This window comes from Melospiza melodia, chromosome 1, assembly GCF_035770615.1.
Source record: "Melospiza melodia melodia isolate bMelMel2 chromosome 1, bMelMel2.pri, whole genome shotgun sequence".
Classification (NCBI taxonomy): Eukaryota; Metazoa; Chordata; class Aves; order Passeriformes; family Passerellidae; genus Melospiza; species Melospiza melodia.
This window is the reverse complement of record NC_086194.1, coordinates 164,296,791-164,315,880: the sequence shown is the minus strand read 5'-3', so window position 1 is coordinate 164,315,880 and position 19,090 is coordinate 164,296,791. Positions and strand designations below refer to the sequence as shown.

At 41.3% G+C, this 19,090-nt stretch overlaps 1 protein-coding gene across 3 annotated transcripts in view; it reads left to right on the top strand.

Annotated features, from left to right (window-relative positions):
• Positions 1-19,090, top strand: part of ASAP1 (ArfGAP with SH3 domain, ankyrin repeat and PH domain 1) — a 143,901-nt gene that overhangs the window by 11,212 nt on the left and 113,599 nt on the right. For 2 of the 3 annotated variants that reach the window (XM_063174241.1, XM_063174226.1), the window contains exons 2-3: positions 7,589-7,675; positions 18,289-18,418. In XM_063174241.1, coding sequence (XP_063030311.1) covers positions 7,617-7,675; positions 18,289-18,418 — 189 coding nt within the window. In that variant the 5' untranslated portion in view covers positions 7,589-7,616. Of the gene's footprint in view, positions 1-7,588; positions 7,676-17,750; positions 17,805-18,288; positions 18,419-19,090 lie in introns of those variants that run through there. The other variant, XM_063174232.1, reaches the window with a different exon arrangement.

The following is a 19,090-nucleotide window of genomic DNA, read 5'->3' as shown; positions in this document are numbered from 1 at the left end:
CCCCTTTCCCTCTCTTGGTAAGTAAGTAAGTAAATATTCCTGGAGCAGGCACATCAGCTCCACAGCTGCAGGAGGGCAGAAGAAACCTCCAGATACCCACCATGCACATTTGTGCTTTCTATAATATGAGCTAACCCCATCTCAGTGCATTCAAAATAATCATCTCACTGTCACTTGCAGAGATATTAGGAACTCATTAGCCAGCTTAACTAATTAATGCACTGGTAATATTATTTTTTTTATTAAGCACTTTATTAAATAACAGGAGCTCTTTAGAAAATATAATGTATTATTTATTTTTTTTTGCCTACCATCAAGGCCTGGAGGCACTCAGTCTCAATACTTTCTCACCTTCTTGAAAACTGTAAGATTTTCTTCCTTCTGTCTTGGTAAAAATTCATGCTGTTACCAAGACAGGAAGCCCAAATAGTGTTACATGAGATTGAGCAGGAAACTGATACAAATGAAACAGAAAAAAAGTTTTAGATTTTGTTAAAAAAATAAAACTTACATTACAACATATAATTTTATTGTGGGTTTTTTGTGTAACTTATATCAAACAAATTCTGAAAGATTAGTAGAACTTCCCATTAGATTGCCACTGGAAAATATATCAGCATCCATGGCAGGGCACCAACATTTTTTTGTGTTGTTTTCCATTGAAAGGTTGGGGCTTTTTTAAATTTGTTTTCTTCCTCCTAATGTCTCTTCCTGACTGTAGAAGTCTTATACCATGGTATGGTTCAGGCAGAAATAAGAAGGCCATGCTGCAGTGCCCTTAGGCATGCAGCATCTTTGGAGCAGGACTTCTCCTCTGGAATCAGCACCCTACTCTCTCTTTTAGTCAGTGGGATGAAATAGGCAGTTTAGAGTGTGATTCATCTGATTATATAGACATCTACTCTATTATCTCTGTTTTAAACTTCTACTTTTGTAGGATGAGGTGAGATGCAACTTACTTTCAGTTTTCTGTGTTGACCATATCATCAGTCAGGATGAAAGGAGTCTGGAGTGAACAGCTGAGGCAAAGACACTTTGTCAGATACATCCCACTTTTACAGCCTAAAAGTTGAGTCAGAGCTCTCTAAAGTGGAGGTAAAGAATCCCATTTGCATGGACTGAGTTTGGGTTAAGTTGTAAAGGTTCTGTTCTGTCACTAACTTTTGAGTTTATGTCATTTTTCTATGTAGATTGGACACAAAATTTCAGAGACATAAATATCCATGCTCATGGATCTGGGCATGACTCACTGTATGGGTAGATACAAACCTGAAGAGAATACTTAGGAACATCTTTCTGTGCCTATATTGAGGTTTCTATGTGCCTTTTATTTTGGGAAATTCTCTGCAGGCACTGTGATAGTTCTGCACTCTACTGAAGGACAGGATGGCTAGAGGTGATGGCTGAGCCAAAATAAATTACATTTTCACAGGGCTGTTCGGTAGAAGAGTGGCACCACTTGGTGCTTGTCAAAGAGGAAGGAATGACAAACATTGCACTGTGAAGGACAGAGATATATCAAGAAAAGTGGGGTTGTCACAAACTGGAGCCTGATGGTCTTGTCTTCAGTCTGCTGTAGCCATTCTACAAATATATATCAAATATATTAACTTCTGTGAGGTGTTCAGACACCAGGACAATGCATGACCTCATGAGTGCCTGATGAATCAATGAAGGCTGGAAGTAGGAGGTGTGGTGCTTGCTTTGCCCTGAGTGCTGCCAGCTCAGGGTAGAAAAGCTGCTGTAGGAAGGACATCAAATGTTCAAATGCACCCAAACTTTTGTGCAGAGATGATTTATCTTTAACACAGATGTACCAAGTTTAGTTTCTAATTTTAATAATGACTCCTTCCTAAAAACTCAGACAGCAAATGACTGATCTTCAATTCAGCCACAATCAGTGGCTACTGAGAATGAGTGGGGGCACTGACAAGAGAGCTTGATGTCATATCCACATTATATTATTAATCTATAATCTATATACCATGCACAGGGTATTTTTCTATTAACTTTGTACTGAGTAAATAATTAAGCAGTGACTAAGCATACAGGGAAGGTGGGAAGCACTCTTGTGTGTTATTAGCCCCTCACAGTTTTCAGAAGTGGACTATAAGTAACTCCAAATCTTGGACTGTGAATGGCAACCTTGTCATCAAATATAAAAAAATACCCTTGACAAGATCAGTGAAAGCCTTGCAGAGGTCTGAAGCTGGGCAGCAGACATTCTGATTAGGTGCTGCCTCCACAAAATGAAAATTCTTCCCTGAGCCCAAGAACAGCTGATGGATATAGTGGGAAGAGATAAAAAGGTCACTCTTAAATGGATACAGGGAGATTTAACTCACAATACCACCATCCTGAACCCCTTAGACAAATAATAAAGCACAGGCTGCAAAGACTAGAAATTCATTCAGTCTAAATACTTACAAAAATCTTTGTCATAGATCTGAGTCCTAAAGAAAATTCACCTCTGAACAAGACTGCATAAATTGACCAAACAAGCACCCTTGAGCCCTCTGGCCCTCTCTGGCAATGTGCTATAAAATCCTAGAGTAAAGAACTGTTCAGTCTTAGAATTATGTTTTGCAGCACGAATTCCAAACCACTGTTCTACAGAACCTGCACAGCCCATCCATGATCATTTCATAACCATATGACAATTATATCACATGAGACAGAGAACTAATTTCCATTCTAACAGTAATAACCATCTCCTAAAACTAGGTTCTTTTTAAATCAGTTGCTATTTCTAAAAGTACCATGCTAGAAAAGGTCTGAATATTTAAGGTGATTTTCCTTACATATTCAAACACAAGGATATGTCAAGATGAATAGAAAAAATCTCATACTTTGCCAATATATTTTAAAGTTTGGTGTAATGACCTGAGGATTAATAACCCTCTCAGCTTGACATCAATCCAGTGCAAAACACTGGAATTGTTAAATCCAGGTACTATTTATAAAGAATCAGAGAAAAATAATGCAATTTATTACTTTTTTCATGACTCATTGCATATCAATCAGGATGGAATTAAGGAAAATACATTTTATTTCAAGAAAACCATCTTGATATTTTTTCAGGTTTTAAATTTTCCTGAGGAAAAGAAAAATCTTTACTACTTATGAATTACTTATGAACTTTGGTAGCACTTGTGGCACTAAGCAAAATTTTGACTAAGAAATTAGAATTCTCCAAAGTCACTACTGTAATGATTGAATAGATTAAAACCTGAGCAATTGACATTTTTGGAAACCCTCATAAGTGGGGACTCATCCTCAAGAGGATGCCACTCAGCCCTTCAGGGTCACTCCTGGGCTCTTTGCTGGGTTAGTTTTCCACTATTGTCTTCTTTCAGGATTCAGCCCATGTCTGTAAGCATGCTAATACTTTGATCATATATTTTTATGGAAACACTGAAAACACAAACAGCTAATTCGTCAGGGGGGAGCTTCTATTGCTTAGGACATACTAAAAGCAAGTCCACAGACAAATATCCTCAGATTTGCTTCCCTGAAGTTTGTTAGACCACTTCTTAATAGTGTTATCCAAATCATGGATTAGGGCAAAGCCAAAGAACATATGTTTGTCACATCCTGTTTGGATGATACCGACACAGACACAAACAGAACAAGCAGATTTTGGCATGAAATGAAAGACATTTTTGTTAACCTCATAGTTGCTAAAGAACATGTCAGTTACCTCTTGGACTGAGTAATTTTGGTCCATATTTTGCCCATGAAAGTTTCTCTAATAACCTTTGCAAAATGTGATTTTGAGGACAATCTTTAAATATGTAATATCTGCTTTTCAACAGAACACAGATAGAACAATGACTTGATTCACTGCTTTTCAAATAACCAGCTTCTTTTTTTCATTTGCAGGAAATAAGATTTTTCTACCTGCTTTATTTTAAAGCTTTTTGGGATATAAAAGCTTTCTGCTCAGTCATTAGCTGCAAATTGCAGAATGAAGCAGCATTTCCAGATGAAGTAGTCTGTTTATACAGAAAGCACAAGAGCTATAATTACTACATGATCACATTTGTATATCAAGGTCAGATTTCTGTGATTCACACTATTGTTTGGACATAAAGGGAGTTGATTTTCAGCATGGTGGTGCACAACTACTATTGTTATTGCATCAGTGACTGTAGAAACAATATTAACTTTTGCTTGTTTGAGTTTTTCTGGTTAGGGTATTTCTGTTTCAGAAATATGAGAAAATTGGCTGACTAGTATTTGCCCTAAAATAGTCATTAGACATGAAAAAATATGGATTTATATTATTTCTACTCAGGTCATAGAGTCTATTATGAAAAAAAAAAAAAGTCCTCTAAAACAAAAAGCAAGATAAAATAGGTCATTAAATTACATGCATAAAATCACAGAGTTTAGGCAATATCAAATGCAGGTAACTAAAACATGTAAAAATATTTCCTGATATTTTCCTCTCCTCTGCAAAATCCCTGAATAATTGTTTTTCTTGATTATTACCCAATACATTAGCAATTTTTATATTCTCTTCCTGAGAATTCATTAGCTAGCTTTCCACAACACTTACCCTGTTCTAAAACCTTAAAAATACAGGGATTCAACTCATTATACTTATTAGTTAAGCATTAGGATTAGTCAAGCAGTTAGATTGTAGCAATTAATCCAATATAATTGTATGTATTTATAACTAGGCACAAGAACAAATGCTTTCCTCATCTAAGGACTAATAGAATCTGCTACTGTATTCCTGTATTGTGTCGAGTTGTCACCCAGCTGCCATTAATGTCACCCTGTTCTCAGTTAGGCTCCCTCCATGCTTAAGCCCCACTAGACTTTCTCCTTCCAGGTGTAGGTGTTCCTGGGTGAAAAGCAATCATATTTCTCCAGTTTTCATTGTTCTCTATATGTTCTGGGCTTTTATATTTCATATTCACTCCCTGCTCCCACTCACATACTGTCATATATAAGGATTTTCCACAAATCTGGTAATGTTACCTCCACATTGACAAGGACAGTTGGGGAGCAGTGATTTTGGTTTCTTAGGGGGGTGAGAAGAAGAGTCAAAATGCCATCTTGACACAGCCCAAATTTTTCTACTGTCATTGGTTCTAGGATTTCAGAAAAGCTGTATTTAGCCTCAAAAGACTCTTTACCCATATAAATGATACTAATAGGTGTATGGCTTGAGGAATTTGCCATTTGAATGATGCCCTAAAAAATTGTCCAAGGTCACTGAGCCAGGGTGGAACTCACATGAGCACTTTCATCACTGGGCCACCATTCCTCTCTCTAGGAGAGCCACATATATTTCCTTCTCAGTGTTGTTTCTCACCAGTCAATGATGATAACTTCAACCAACTTCATCTCTCTATAAATATTTCTCTGGATTTCTTTGATATTTTATTTATTTGCTGATTGCTCTTGTATAAATAGGCTCCAAAATGAGTAGGAGACCTAGAAAGGGAATATAATCATTCTATAACCACTGAGATGTAACCAAAAATGCTCATAATGCCACTTACAGCAAATGAGCAATTAAATAATATTCAGTAGCTTATTATAGCAGACATAAAGAGATTCTGTGACTTTTTCAGACTTACAAAAAATAAATTGCCATCCATTTAAAATTTAGTCCAATGTCAATCATAGTTACTTGTAAACTCAGAAAGTAATGAGCCATTATATATTTTTTATTTCTTGCTTTGATTTGAATAACATAAACCTATGATGATGGGGACTTTTTTTGCCTATGAAATAATTAAAAGGAAGAGGTATGCTGTAAAATTAAAGAACCAGCACACATGTCATCAGAAGTTGAGTCACATCCAGGGCTGCCAGTGGCTAAGGGTTTGTTGTAAGATGATGGTACTCAGTTGTCTGCCAGGAGACGCCTTTCCACAAAAAATCCACAAAAACACAATGCAGTGCCATGGCTTCCTTCTAACAACTTTTTCCTGCATGTACCACAAGATTCAAGCATAATATTCTTGACTTGAGGCAGATACTCCTCCTCTTGCACACTGGTCTTCAAATCAAAGGACACACCTCCTTATCAGCAGAGCCCATAACCATGTTTCCTCCTCCTATGCTGCCAAGCTGGTGGCATATCTGGTAAAATCTCAGATCCTTTCCAGGCAGCATGTAAAAATCTCAAGTCTGCTGGTAAAAAAGATGTCTAACCCTCTTAATAATAAAAGAGCTCTTGACAAGATCACTTGAAAGTATCCTAAAGGCTCAGAAAAAGAAGGGAAAAGACAGATACTAACATCCCATCCAAAACCTCGTATGTCGCAATTTTTAATTGAATCTCATATGTCTTGGAGACAGGGACTATTCTATGTTATTTTTAATGCTAAGGGTTGGAAAACCTCCAGACCCACATGACATATCTGGAAACACAAAACAAACAGGACAAACCCCATAAACAAACTACAGCAGTCTCTGGGGAAATAGGTCAACAGGCATAAAAGGCTTCTCTTAGACAGAAGGTTTAAAAAAACTACTCATAGGGAAGGATTTGTGTTTTTCCTCATGGAAGCAAGGAATAAAGTGATGTGCTTGAATGAAAATGGGCAGACTGGTTAACCAAAGGGTGTAATCTGGGGATGGCCTTTCTCCCACTCCCCCGCTGCCTGGGCCCCTCTGTTTGACTCTGATCTCATTCTCATCTTTATGGGTCCTTATCACCTCTCCCATGGGCCAGCCCATGCAGTCCACATCCCTCTGACTCACGGGCTTGTCCCAGCCCACCTGATTTACCATCTCATGGCAATGGCTTCTGTGTAGTGTTCTCCTTCTCAGCACCCATATCTGGCCTCAAGCCCCTGCCAATCTTTTTCCAACTTGTATCTTTGGATCAAACAGGAAGATCATCCCAGAATGTCCCAAACTGAAAGGTATGTGCCAGCCCTACTCACTGCTCAGGACTCTGCAGCACATCTAGCACCTTCCTTTCCCCACAGCAACACAAGTCTTAAACTGGAAAGAGTATGCAATATAGTGATAGAAAAACCCAATGAAAAACTGTGAGACCACTTGTCCATATCCTGCCATGGCTGTCTCCCCACACCCTCCTGCCCTCTCCCACATGCAGGATTATGTCCCGTCAGAACACTTCTTGTTCCCAGTCACTTTATCCTTCAGATCTTATCTCCATCTTCCAAAAAAGATCAGTCTGGTGCATACACCTGACATTAAAATTTTCAGCTTGAATGGTTAGGCTGAAGTTATATCAGAAAACAGGGTCTTCTGAAGTGTCAGACAGCTTGGACAGGCAAGTCCTCAGCAGCACTGCACTCAGTGCAGCTGACTGAGTAGTTGCCACATTGAGTTAGATAGAGAGTTTTCCCAGCCAGCTAAATGAAGCTCTCCTCCAGCAATTTTTAACAAGGTGTTCTTTATCAGGGAATTTCTAATGGATCTGTTTACCACAGTGAAACTCATATTATCAAATGCAGCAATCAAATAATGGAAGATAAATTTCCATCTCTGAAGAATTAACACACATTGTTTCAAATTGACTGTTTAAATAAGTGACTTTGTTAGTCCCATAGCTTTGGTCAGTTTTACTTACTTGATCTTTCTCCTCTTCTAGGTAGGTTTCTGGTCGTGACAGATGAGACATGAGATCTTCAGCATCCAGGCTTTCAAGTTTTTCTTCAAGAGATTCACTATGGAATCGGTAAGAAAGACAACGATATAAATATAAACATAAACATAAATATAACCATAAATATAAATATAGTTTAAAAAGTAAAAGTCAGACCAGATATTTTATAAATTCTAATACCTGCCAGTAGGTTTTTTCTGCTCAATGCCACTTCAGACTTTACAATGGGTGTTCCTCAGAAAAAGTCTAACCTATTGCCTTTCAAGGATCAAAAATACCAATGAATCAGTAAATCCTTACAAAGCATTGGCCACTTGAGCAATTATTGGAACAAACACTAACATTTATTACATAGTTTGCTTTGCTTTCATAGATCTTAAAGCTGGATGAGGGCAGCAGGGTATACAAATGACATTGTAACTCCTTTCAACTCATCTAGATCTGGTAACTGATGTTGTTTTAACTTTGAAAACAAACAACAAATCTCTCAGATCAGCCTGAAAAATCTATGGCAAGATTTGTGTGAGGGCTTGAAAAGAGGAGGGACTCTCTTCTTTGTGTGATGTAAAGTGCTGAATAGCACACAGTCGTCTAAATATGCTTTTTGTTTATTCAGTCTCTGGATGGTGAGTTCTCTTGTTTTAAAGTTTTCACTCTGTTTCACTGAAACCACTAAAAGCTACATTTGGATTGCCTGACTTGAATCCCCTACTACAGCAATACTGATGGTTAGGGCTGAAGTTTTCTTTGTACTGGATGCAGGGCCGGAGCTACCCTGGCACAGGTCACTGCTCCCTGTGACCACAGAGCCGTGTGGGACTTTCATCCTTTCCTCCTCCCTGGGGGAATCAGTTGACCATATTGCAGCCCAGACCAGCCAAGAGGGTGAATCACTGCTGCTGATCTTCCCAAAACTGAATAAATCCTCCTTTGGCGCATTTGCTTTGTCACATGGCTACACATACTTTTCCTTTTTGGGTCCATGAGGTCTTAAATAAGCAAGAGTTCAGAAGTCAAACAGTTGTATTTAAAAAAAATGGAGCTATTAAGCTGGACATTCCTACTTGATTTTAAAATGGCACTTCCATTTTTATGTCCTACTGCTCCTAGATTTCCTTGAAGGAAATCACAACCGCCAACAAGAAAATAAGTAGTGCTAACATCTCAGAAGTTAATGAAACCAAATTTCCTACAGATCCGTGTCTTGATGAAGCTCCTGAGGAGGTGCAAGCCATCACTGAAACTTTTCCCATGACTGGGACACTTAGGGGATCCTTCTCCCACACTGATTAACTTGACAAAGAACAAGGCGACAGTGAACCTCTCCCATTCATAAGGACAAAAAACATTTTGTTACCCCGCTCATTTTAATTTTATCACAAAACTTTAAGGAGCTGAAGATTTTTGACATCTTTCCTGCTGCCCTTTCAAATTTTCTGAGATCAGCATTGCTTCAAAAAAAATCCTTAGAGGCAGAACAGATGAGCAGATGGTCACCCTCTACAGTAGTCAATGGAGCGCCAGTTAACTTAGGAAGCTGCAAGCTCAAATTCAGTGGTTAAAAGTAGAAGCAAATGAGTAATTGGCTAAAGGAGCTGCTGTGATCAACCTCTAGACTGAAATTCTGCACTGTTAAATTTCATTTAGCACCATGTGAACACTGGCCCAACAGAAATTTGGTACACACAGCAAGACTAGTTTCCAAAAACTTCCATATGGTTATCTGTCATCCTGGGTTTTGCCAAAACCTTATGACTTCAACATTCAAACATCTACATTAATAAAACCTACAAACCATAATTTTAAATATGAGTAATTTTGCTTGAGCATAAAGGAGACATGTCTCAAATTATTTCAGATCTTACGTATCGTTAAACATTCTGATTTCCTTAATAAAACAAACAAACATGCAAACAAAATAAACACAAACAAAACAAAACCCAAAAGGCATCACTCCTGAATTGAAAATTTCTTATGCTACTTTCAAGTCTAGAGTCTGGCCAAGGGATGCATCCTTGAAAACAGTAGCTTATATAAGGCAAACACAGATGTGCTAATATGTTCAGTGGCTGGAAGAACCTTTTTTTATAACATCCAACATCTGCAGATTTATTTCCAGCCTTTCTCTAATGAGATGCTATTTAGGAAATTATGTGAAATAAAGTATGCTCAGACAACACTATAAGCCAGCACTTAAACTTCAACTGAGTAGGCCCATACACATTCACATCTGCAAACTGTGTCTTAGCAAACCTTGCTAATGACTTCTGTTTATTATCATGGGGGTCTTAGTCCCTCTTTTTCCACAAAGTAATGCTAATAAAACTATAATAAAGAGGGAGGAGTCCTTCACAAACCCAGATCTTTCTGATTTATATTTTCACAGCATTAACAACTAGTAGAAAGAAACCCTTTCATTTACCTGCCAAACCTTTTTGTCTGTCCAAAAAAGTGCTGACAAAATTGTTTGGACTGAGAGTCCTTCTCATCCCTCAGTTACTTTTAGAAACTCTTACAATAAAATATACATTAAAAATACTTAGTTCTGATACAGCAGCATTCAGTTGAAAAAGCCCAGTGTTCTTTCACCTAGAGAAATAAATGTAATCGTCTGCATTCCACAGATAGAGAAATGATGCACACAGAGATCAGTTGCCATGTCAGAGCCATGAGTGGCAGCTCAAGGACATGATCCCAGGTCTACAGAGCCTTTACTTCATTCTCTAACTGCTTCCCAGGTTCATTTTGGTCTGAACCTTCATTTTTTTCTGCAGGCAAAACACTGCATGTTGCCATCAGCATAGATTTAGCATCTTCAGTAGAACCAGAGATGTGCCTGGTAATGACACAGCCATATCATTTCCAGAGGGAAAGAGAAAATATTGAAATGTTTGCAATGTGGGTTGAGGCTTTATTTCATTCTCTTTTTATTTTGGAGAGCCTGCTATGCCAGCTGCCCTGCAACATGTTCATTTCTGCAGTATCACCCTCTGATTTTAGTCATTGCTATTTCTCATATTAAAAAAAAAAAAAAAAAGCATCCAGCTACTATGACTCCTTCTTTGGAAGGACTCTTATTTCTCTCATTTCAATCAGAGTACCCCTTCATGACATTCTGGCTTCATCTTGTCCTTTGAATCCCACTGGAATGACCTGCTCTCCTGCCAACATGTCTGCAGTGTCCTTCCCAACAATGCTTCAAAGATTTGCTCAGTGTCAGGAATGCAAGGACAACCATGCCCAGGTTTCCCTGTGGTGCTCCTCAGCCTCACCAGTGCAGTGATGGTGGGTACTGCAGGAACACCACCTCCCTCAGGGTCAGCAGTTCCTGCCTGACCATCTCTGTGAGTAATGAGCAGGCTCATATTGGCACTTGGGCAAGGGTTAACATCAAACCTACGAGTGGCTCCACTGACAGATTTCTTATTCATCAGCACTCGTAAGAGTTTGATACCATTGGACTGTCCAAGAACCAGTCCATACAGAAGAACATACTGCTGTGTTTTTATATTCTGTAGATGTTGTAAGAGCTGTGTTTGAACCTGTTGTCTCCTGACACACAGAATCACAGAATCATAAAATATCCTGAGTAGGAAGGGACTCATAACATCACTCAGTTCAACTCCTGTTCTTGCACAGGACCATGCCCAAGAATCCCACGTGCCTGGCAGCATTTCCTAAGTGCTTTTTGAACTCTGTCAGCCTTGGGGATGCGAGCACTTCCCTGGGGAGCCTGTTCCAATGCCCAACCACCCTCTGGAGGAAAAACCTAATATCCAACCTAAACCTCCTCTCACACAAGTTTCAGCCATTCCCTTGGGTCCAGTCTCTGGGCACCAGAAATAAGAGATCAGTGTCTGCCCCTCCTCTTTGCCTTGTGAGGATGTTGGAGATCACAATGAGGTCTCCACTCAGTCTCCTCCTCTCCAGGCTGAACAGCCCAAGTGACCTCAGCTGCTCCTTGCATGGCTTCTCTTCCAGACCCTTCATATGCATTATTGCACTTCCTATCAACTGAAGTAAGGTTTCTTAAATGAGCATCTCTAACAAAAACCATCTGTGAAACAGAAATACCAAATTCATCACACCTCTAACAAGAAAAGGAGGATCTTTGTCCTTCACCTGCTGCCTCTTGCTGCAGGTGAGCATTTTGCTGTTTCCTTTTTGGAGAATGCAGAGGTGGCAGGGGAACAGCCCATTGCTTGTTGTTACTGGGAGCCTGGAATGCCATTACGTGTTTGTCTGCTTGACACTTGATCTTGCACGACAAAACCAAAAAACAAAGGCAAAACTGAATCAGCAGATTAGTCAGCTTAATCTTGTGTAACTCAATGCTGCACTTTATTTTCAGTACTGTTATTTTCAGCTGTCCTTTGAGGTGGTTATTTGAGTTTCCTTATCATTCAGCCAAGTTACTTGCCCAGGACATTAATGTAAATAAGATGCAAAATATATAATTCAGCAAAATATTTCTGATGTTCTGACTTAATCTTTTTTCATTTTGTCCACATAGTGTTAAAACCACATGACCTTAATGCTACCAAAATGTCATTTATAAAGAGAACACAATGGGCTCTCTTTTTGCTCTCATTTTAATATTGAAAGAATGTGAAAAGAACCTTCTGTTTAAGCCACTATTGTAAGTGCTAAAAGGTTTCTAAAATAACATGTAGTTTCTGAGACATTCACTATCTCATTATAAATACCAGATGAAGACAAATGGTGGGAGATGCCAGTATTAAAATTGGAATCAGCTGATTCTTGCGTTCAACACAGTCACAGCAGCAGCACAAATTCTTGACACAGCTCATGCACTTCATAAGTCACATTAGAAGATACTGTCCCATAAAAAATACAGAATTGCAATCAGCATGTTTGCTGGACCTGGATTTTGGTCTTCTTCATGTTCAGCAGTATGACATAGGCAAGAAGTTTTCTTTTACTGGAAAGTTACCTATTTGGTCCCCGTAACATAATAATTTCAAAGGTTTGTTTGCAAATGTCAAAGCCAACAGACTTCTTCCTCAAGTAGAAACACTCTGCAGTTTACCATGTACGTTCCCTTCAAGCAAATTAGCACCAGTCACAGTGTGTGATGTAGGCTTCAGTGTTTAAAATAGACTTTGCCTTTTCCTGTGAGTACATCATGCACTTGTGTGATATTAAATGTGCAAACATGCTGCAGGTTAGATACATGGTTGTTACATTTTGTGCAAGGCTGTCAGCCGTCCCACCGTCCTCTGTGAGGACACAGCTCCTGGAGGTGAAACGCCTCCTGACTAAACATTTCCTGCTGAAGTATAAAGTGATGATGTTACTTGTCATTACATAAAAGGGGTGGTTTTGCTTTGCAAAACAAAACTACAAGAGTTCCATTAACAAAAAAAGTTTACTGAGTTTTAGCACGTGAGATATTCCAAAACCAAAAGCATAACTCATCCTGCTGAGATTCCTGTTGATTTGAAGCTTCTTTTACCCCCTAAGCCCAGCATCTAACTCAAATGAGAAGAGCTGATATTCAGAAATATTTGTGGATATTCTAGTATTATGGCCATAAATTTAAATAAGCCTTTCCCATTAATTTTGTCAGAAGTTATCTGAAAATAAAACTATAAAAATGTAGGAACAGCGATTTACCATGTAGATGTTTTTTCAGGGAACATCAAATCAGCTTTATCAGGTATCAAATGCCATGGATGCCTGATGTCATACAACCATCTCATAAAGAGAGCTAGGATCAGGAGGAGGATGGGGAGTACTCCTGACTGCTGTGTTTAGCTGAAATGGATGGATCTAACACCAAACCACAAACATATTCAGGATAGCAGTATAGTAGAGAAACATAGCCTAAGGATATTTTCCTGATGCATTTCAGCACACTACTGTTGCTATTTGCTGCTGAGCTGGTGACACTCTCCATGTTTGTGGAGATGTTAAGGAGCATAAAAAGAATAACTATATAGTTTACTAAGAAAAGCATGTGCATTTCAATGATTTGATGTTTTAATGAAGCACTACTGTCTGTCATATTATAAAATCAGCACTTTTATCTGCAGTAATCACCAAGATGGAAACCTTGCAAGTCAAGAACTGAGTGTAAACCTGTAAACCTGTATTTGCAAAAAGGCATCATCATGTTAATACTTGAGAATCGAAACCCCCTGAATGTGAGATCCTGCCATGACTACACTGGTACTAATCAGAAGGATCACTGCACAGAAGGGATGTGCACAGTGATTTCCATTTTCCAGCTAACAACTTTGCTGCCGCACTGAGAGGCTGCAAATGGCCCTGGAGGCATCTTGTCTGAGCATGCTTGACAACACGCTGGTGCACAGCCAGGGACCCGGGTCCAGCCTGTTTCCAAAAGCAGCAACCACACCTGAGTTTGCATCTGTGAGTTTGCTTCCTACGCAGCAGGGAAGTGTGACCTCAGGGTGGTCCTGGGGCTGCTCTCTCCAGGCAGCATAACCACATCCCACAGGAGATTCACCACCAGCTTCAGCCTAGATGAGGTGTTGATACCCTGAAGAGATGGCTTTGCATGACTAAAGCTAGACAGCCACAAACACAGCAGGGACACAAGCTCATCTATCTGGCTCCTTATCTGCAGTGGAAACATAATCTTGCTGTTCTCTACCTCATGGCTGTGTGGTTTCAATAGTTAATTGCACTGATGATGTGAAGAGCTGTGCAAGTGCCATGTAGATCTTCACCTCTGCACATACTGGTCATGCTGCAAAGTTCACAGTGATGACAACATCATCACCTGTTCACTCCTGCTCAGCTCCTGTGAGTGAACTGATGGCCTCAATCTAAATATAAGCTCTCTAAAATACTATAAAATGAAGAATACTATCATTGCTATTCAGTTTATTGCACAACACCTGTGTCTGCAGCTTGTCATTGCTATGTTCCTTAGCCTCTCCCTGAGCACGGTGACTATCACCAGTACTGCAGAATTACTCTCAGTTTGCTGTAATTAACTCTTCTGTTTGCAATCACAATACAAGCCAGGGAATCAAGTGGATTTGTAGACTGAATCACTGGGTGGGATGGCAAGACAGCACAACTACCTTGACTGCAATGCATCAGCAGTAAGGAGTAAGTGATTGCCAGTGCTGCTTGCATGATCCTCACTGGCATTAGCTTGTCCAGGATGGAAAAGATGTATTTCACTTCAGAATACCAAGAGGATTGAGATAAGCATAACTTCACTGGCAAACCTTCCATGAGAAAAAGGCTGTGGCACAGCCTCACCCAGGATCTAGCACAGACTAAGACAGGGTTACAGCAGACACTGTGAAACATAACTTTCACATTCTGATGATTATTCTTTGACATTTGTGAAGTGAAACAGTGATTTCAGTTAGTGACAATTTATAGAGAGGTGCATCTTACAAATTTAGAATTGAATCTCAGATACTGATTGCAATTCAAAACAGGAAACATTGTTAAATCTGAAAATCACTGAATGCTATTTGAAATACTTACATAATCTGACTAGTTTAAACATTAGCACATTTTACAGGTAGCTTGTATGTTTTTCTTAAAATCACATTAATTTACTGATCTTGTTTCCATGTGTTTAAATGCAAATAATCCAAGTCCAAAGAGGTCATGCCTATAGGGCTATTTTCTTTACTAACATTTGAATAGGGGAAGGGGAAATGCTGCTTCTAAGCCGCAAAACAGAGCACTGTATTCTCTCTGGCAGAGTAAATAATTTCAGAACAGTCAAAGACAATTTCAGAACAGTCAAAAACAGACCAAAAGGCAGCTATGATCTTCCTTTTTCATTTTTAGGCATTGTGCCATTCTCTTTATTTACCAGTATTCTTCTGTATTCATTCTATTTCTTATACATTTTATATGTCTTTTTAGAAGACAACTTTTTTCCTTGACGAGGAAATACAAAAGTTCAGTTGCACTTTCTGCTCTGCCTTCACTTCTGTCACTCTTCACAGTTTCCCTGGCCGGTCTACTCCCTTTCTTAGTTGAATATGCTCTTCAGTTCTGTAGTTTAAATTTGCACAAAATAGTATCAAAGCAATTATGTCTTTGACAATATGTTCAGCTTCTGGGGGGATTTATTGGGATAACAGATGAGGTTATTTTACAATCCAGAGATTAATGGTCAAGCTCAATGACTTCAGCCCGAGGAAGAACAATTCAACCCTGATAGAGAGAGCACCCAATTAATTAAACCAGTTTGTCCACCAGTGTGATGAATTTATCCTCACTTGAAATCTGCCAGTGAGGGATCAGGAACCTTCCTAATGTGAACACTGTGGCTGACCTGTGGACCACCAGGAACAGCTGTGTGACAGCCCATGATTGATGTTCAGCAGGAAATTACAGGGGGTGACCACAGAGACCCTGCTGGGCCCTCGGGCCGTATCCCTCACCCATCCAGTTTCCAAGCAGGCTAGGCCAAAACAGCTCTTTTGGATTTTACCAACAGCTCTTCCCTGGCCCAACCCCCCAGCCAGTTCTTTACTCTCCTTTCCATACTGCTTTTGATGCCACCAGCCATTTTTATCTTCTTGGTCTCTCTTCCTCCTCCACTGCTCCAATGAACACGATCATCAACTGATTTTCTTCCTACCTCTCCTGCTGCTTCTTCAGCCCTTCATTTTTTTTGCCCAAATCCATTTTTCACTGTAACTCCCACACAGTTCTTTTCTTGGCTTCCTCCTCCTCTTGCCTACTCTACCTTTCAGAGTCTCATGACGTTTAACAATCATCTGTACGAGCTCAGAGCCTTTGTGCCAGAAAGCTGCATCACGTGAAGCAGCAGCAGCAGCAATCACATGGCCACATGGAGGGCTTCTACTAAGGCAATGAAATACAGAAACATGTTCAGGCAGGACCACTGCTCAGGAGTATTGGTCATATTTTTGCTGACAGAACTGCATAGAAGTGATTTTTTTACGAGTATACTCAAATCAGGCATCTCCTTTTTATCCTTACTCAGGCATTGCAGTTTTTAGTTGATACTGTAAACTATTTTTGAGTTGCACAGGCATTTTATTAGAATTACCTGCAAAACCATGTACAAGCCTAACCACATTGTAATATGGCAGGTACTTATGCAGAGAACATAAAATCTTCTGAAATGGATACAGCCATATAATATTGCTCATTCTCAATTGTTCAGATTTGAGAATATTTACCATTTCTGAATGGCCCAGCTTGTGTGGAGAGAATCCCAAATATAAGGAGGAGGAAATCACACAGTAAGGCTAAATAAATCACACTGATGCAGCAGATGACCACAATTACTTGAGCCTCCTGAGACTTAGCCTTCTTTAGAAATGAACATATGGGACCTCAAACCTAAGCTTTAAGAAAAAAAAAAAAAAAAAAAAAAAAGGGGGTCTGTGGGTCTGTCTGTCTGTCAGTTCCCTGAGTTACGTGATACAACAATGGATAACGGAGATGTTAACTATTCAGAAATACTGTTTGTGAGCGGACACAGCTGTGAGCCCGCGGTTCAGGTTCGGGCCAGCGCTGCTCTGGGGCACGGCCCTGGGCTGCGCGACCCGGCCACGGCAGCACTGAGACAGCTCTGCTCCGGCACAGAGCTTGTAACGCAAAATCGGCAATAGCAACTTCAAGGGCTTCTCTAAATCATAGCAGGACTTCTTAAAAATTAACTAAGACTAAGGAGCGTAAAAACCTATGCAGTCAAGGCTGCCGAGAGGGGTGGCACCCTCAGCTGCACGAATCCTCGGCTGTACATCACCGGCGGATGGGCTCCGACCGCCCGTGACGGACTCACGGAAGGGAAATAAAGAAACAAGAGAGGCTCCGACTCGCCCTGGGGGTTCCCTGGAGCGGAGCCGCAGCCCGAGGAGGGCAGGGTCTCTCCCCGGCGCCAGAGGCACGGGAAGCTCATTCTCCCGCTTAGGGACAGTACCGTAGCCCAGCATCCCCCGACCTTGTCAGCTCCCACCAAAAACCCCTTTTTTATGATAAGAAAACGAAAGAGTGGCAGCCTCCCCCCCTCAGAAACCGCGGGGCCGGGGGAGGGGAGCGCCGGCCGCGCCTGCGCGGAGCCGCTTCCTCGTTGTCGCGCGTAGCGGCGGCGGGCGGCGCGTGCCCGTGAGCGGTGCCCGTCAGCGCGGCCCCGCGGCCCCGCCGCGCCCGGCCCGGCCCCGCCTCCCCCGCCCGGGGGGCGCAGCCCGAGCCCGCACAAGTCAGTGCTCGACGCGGGCGGGAGCAGCGGCCGGGCCGGGGGGCGTGGGGGGGTCGGCGCGGGTGGGGAAAGGGGCTGAGCCCGGCGCGGTTGCCGCTCCCCTCCCGCCGCCCTCCCCGCAGCGCCGCGGCGGGGCCGAGCTGGGCTGCTCGAAGGCGGCCGCGGGAGCGCTCCCCACCGGCGGGGCCGAGCGAGGGGCGCCGTGCGGGGGCCTCTCCCCCTTCACCTCCTGGCCGGAGGAGGAGGGGGCGGCCGGGGAGAGGCTGGATGTAGAGGGCAAGCTTCAGCCTCCCTCTGCGGCTCCGGTGCTTTGATGCTGCGGGTCTCTGCTGGCTGTTAACATCTTCTTCCCTCTCCTTTTTTTTTTTTTTTTTTTTTTTTTCCGTTTTCTTATTTTTTCCCCCCACCTTTCCCCTCGAAACTTGGCTGCTTCTCTCTTCGGATCTGTGTGCCCGGCTTCTCCTGGGCTTTACCGGTGGGGCAGGATCATGCCGGACCAGATCACCGTGTCGGAGTTCATCGCCGAGACCACAGAGGATTACAACTCCCCGACCACCTCCAGCTTCACCACCCGCTTGCAGAACTGCAGGAACACGGTCACGCTGCTGGAAGAGGTAAATCATCCACACCCCAAACCCTATCCCCTGGTTTTTATCATTTTCCCTCTTTTTTGTTCCTTTTTATTAATTTTTTTTCTGTACGCCTTTGAGAGAGCATCAGGGACGGGGCAGCACCACCCGCCCAAATCCACAGGAGCCAGAGGCGTTGGTATGCATGTAATCTGCTCTTTTAATTGTGGGACTTTGCCCTTGTGTTGAGCTAGTTACAGAAAGCTTTCCTGCTCTGGCGTCTCAAAGATTAGCGCGTAAAGCAGTTGTCTGAACTTATATGTTGCTGTGGTACTTCTTGGTGTTTTCAGTGTTGTCAGTTGTTGCAGTAGAAAAAAAATGCGTGAATGTTGGGATTTTCAGAGGGAAGATGAAGGGTGAGTTTTGTTTGAGAGCATTAGTAGAGGTTTTCCCCAGCCACTCATTACATCAAGTAAGCACAGAACTCTGACTGCAGAAATCTGCCAAGGGAGACTTGGTTTAAGAAATGAGGTAAGGATGAAGAGATGAATGTGGAGTGAAGGAAATAATATGAAAACAGAATTGGTGGAAGGAGAGGAGCAAAATAATGCAGCAGAAGAGATTATATGGTCTCAGCACTTCAACCTTGAAGCCTCAGTGCTGGGGTTTTTCATGCTTGTTATGAGCATCATTTAAATGTTCACCCTGCTCTGCTGT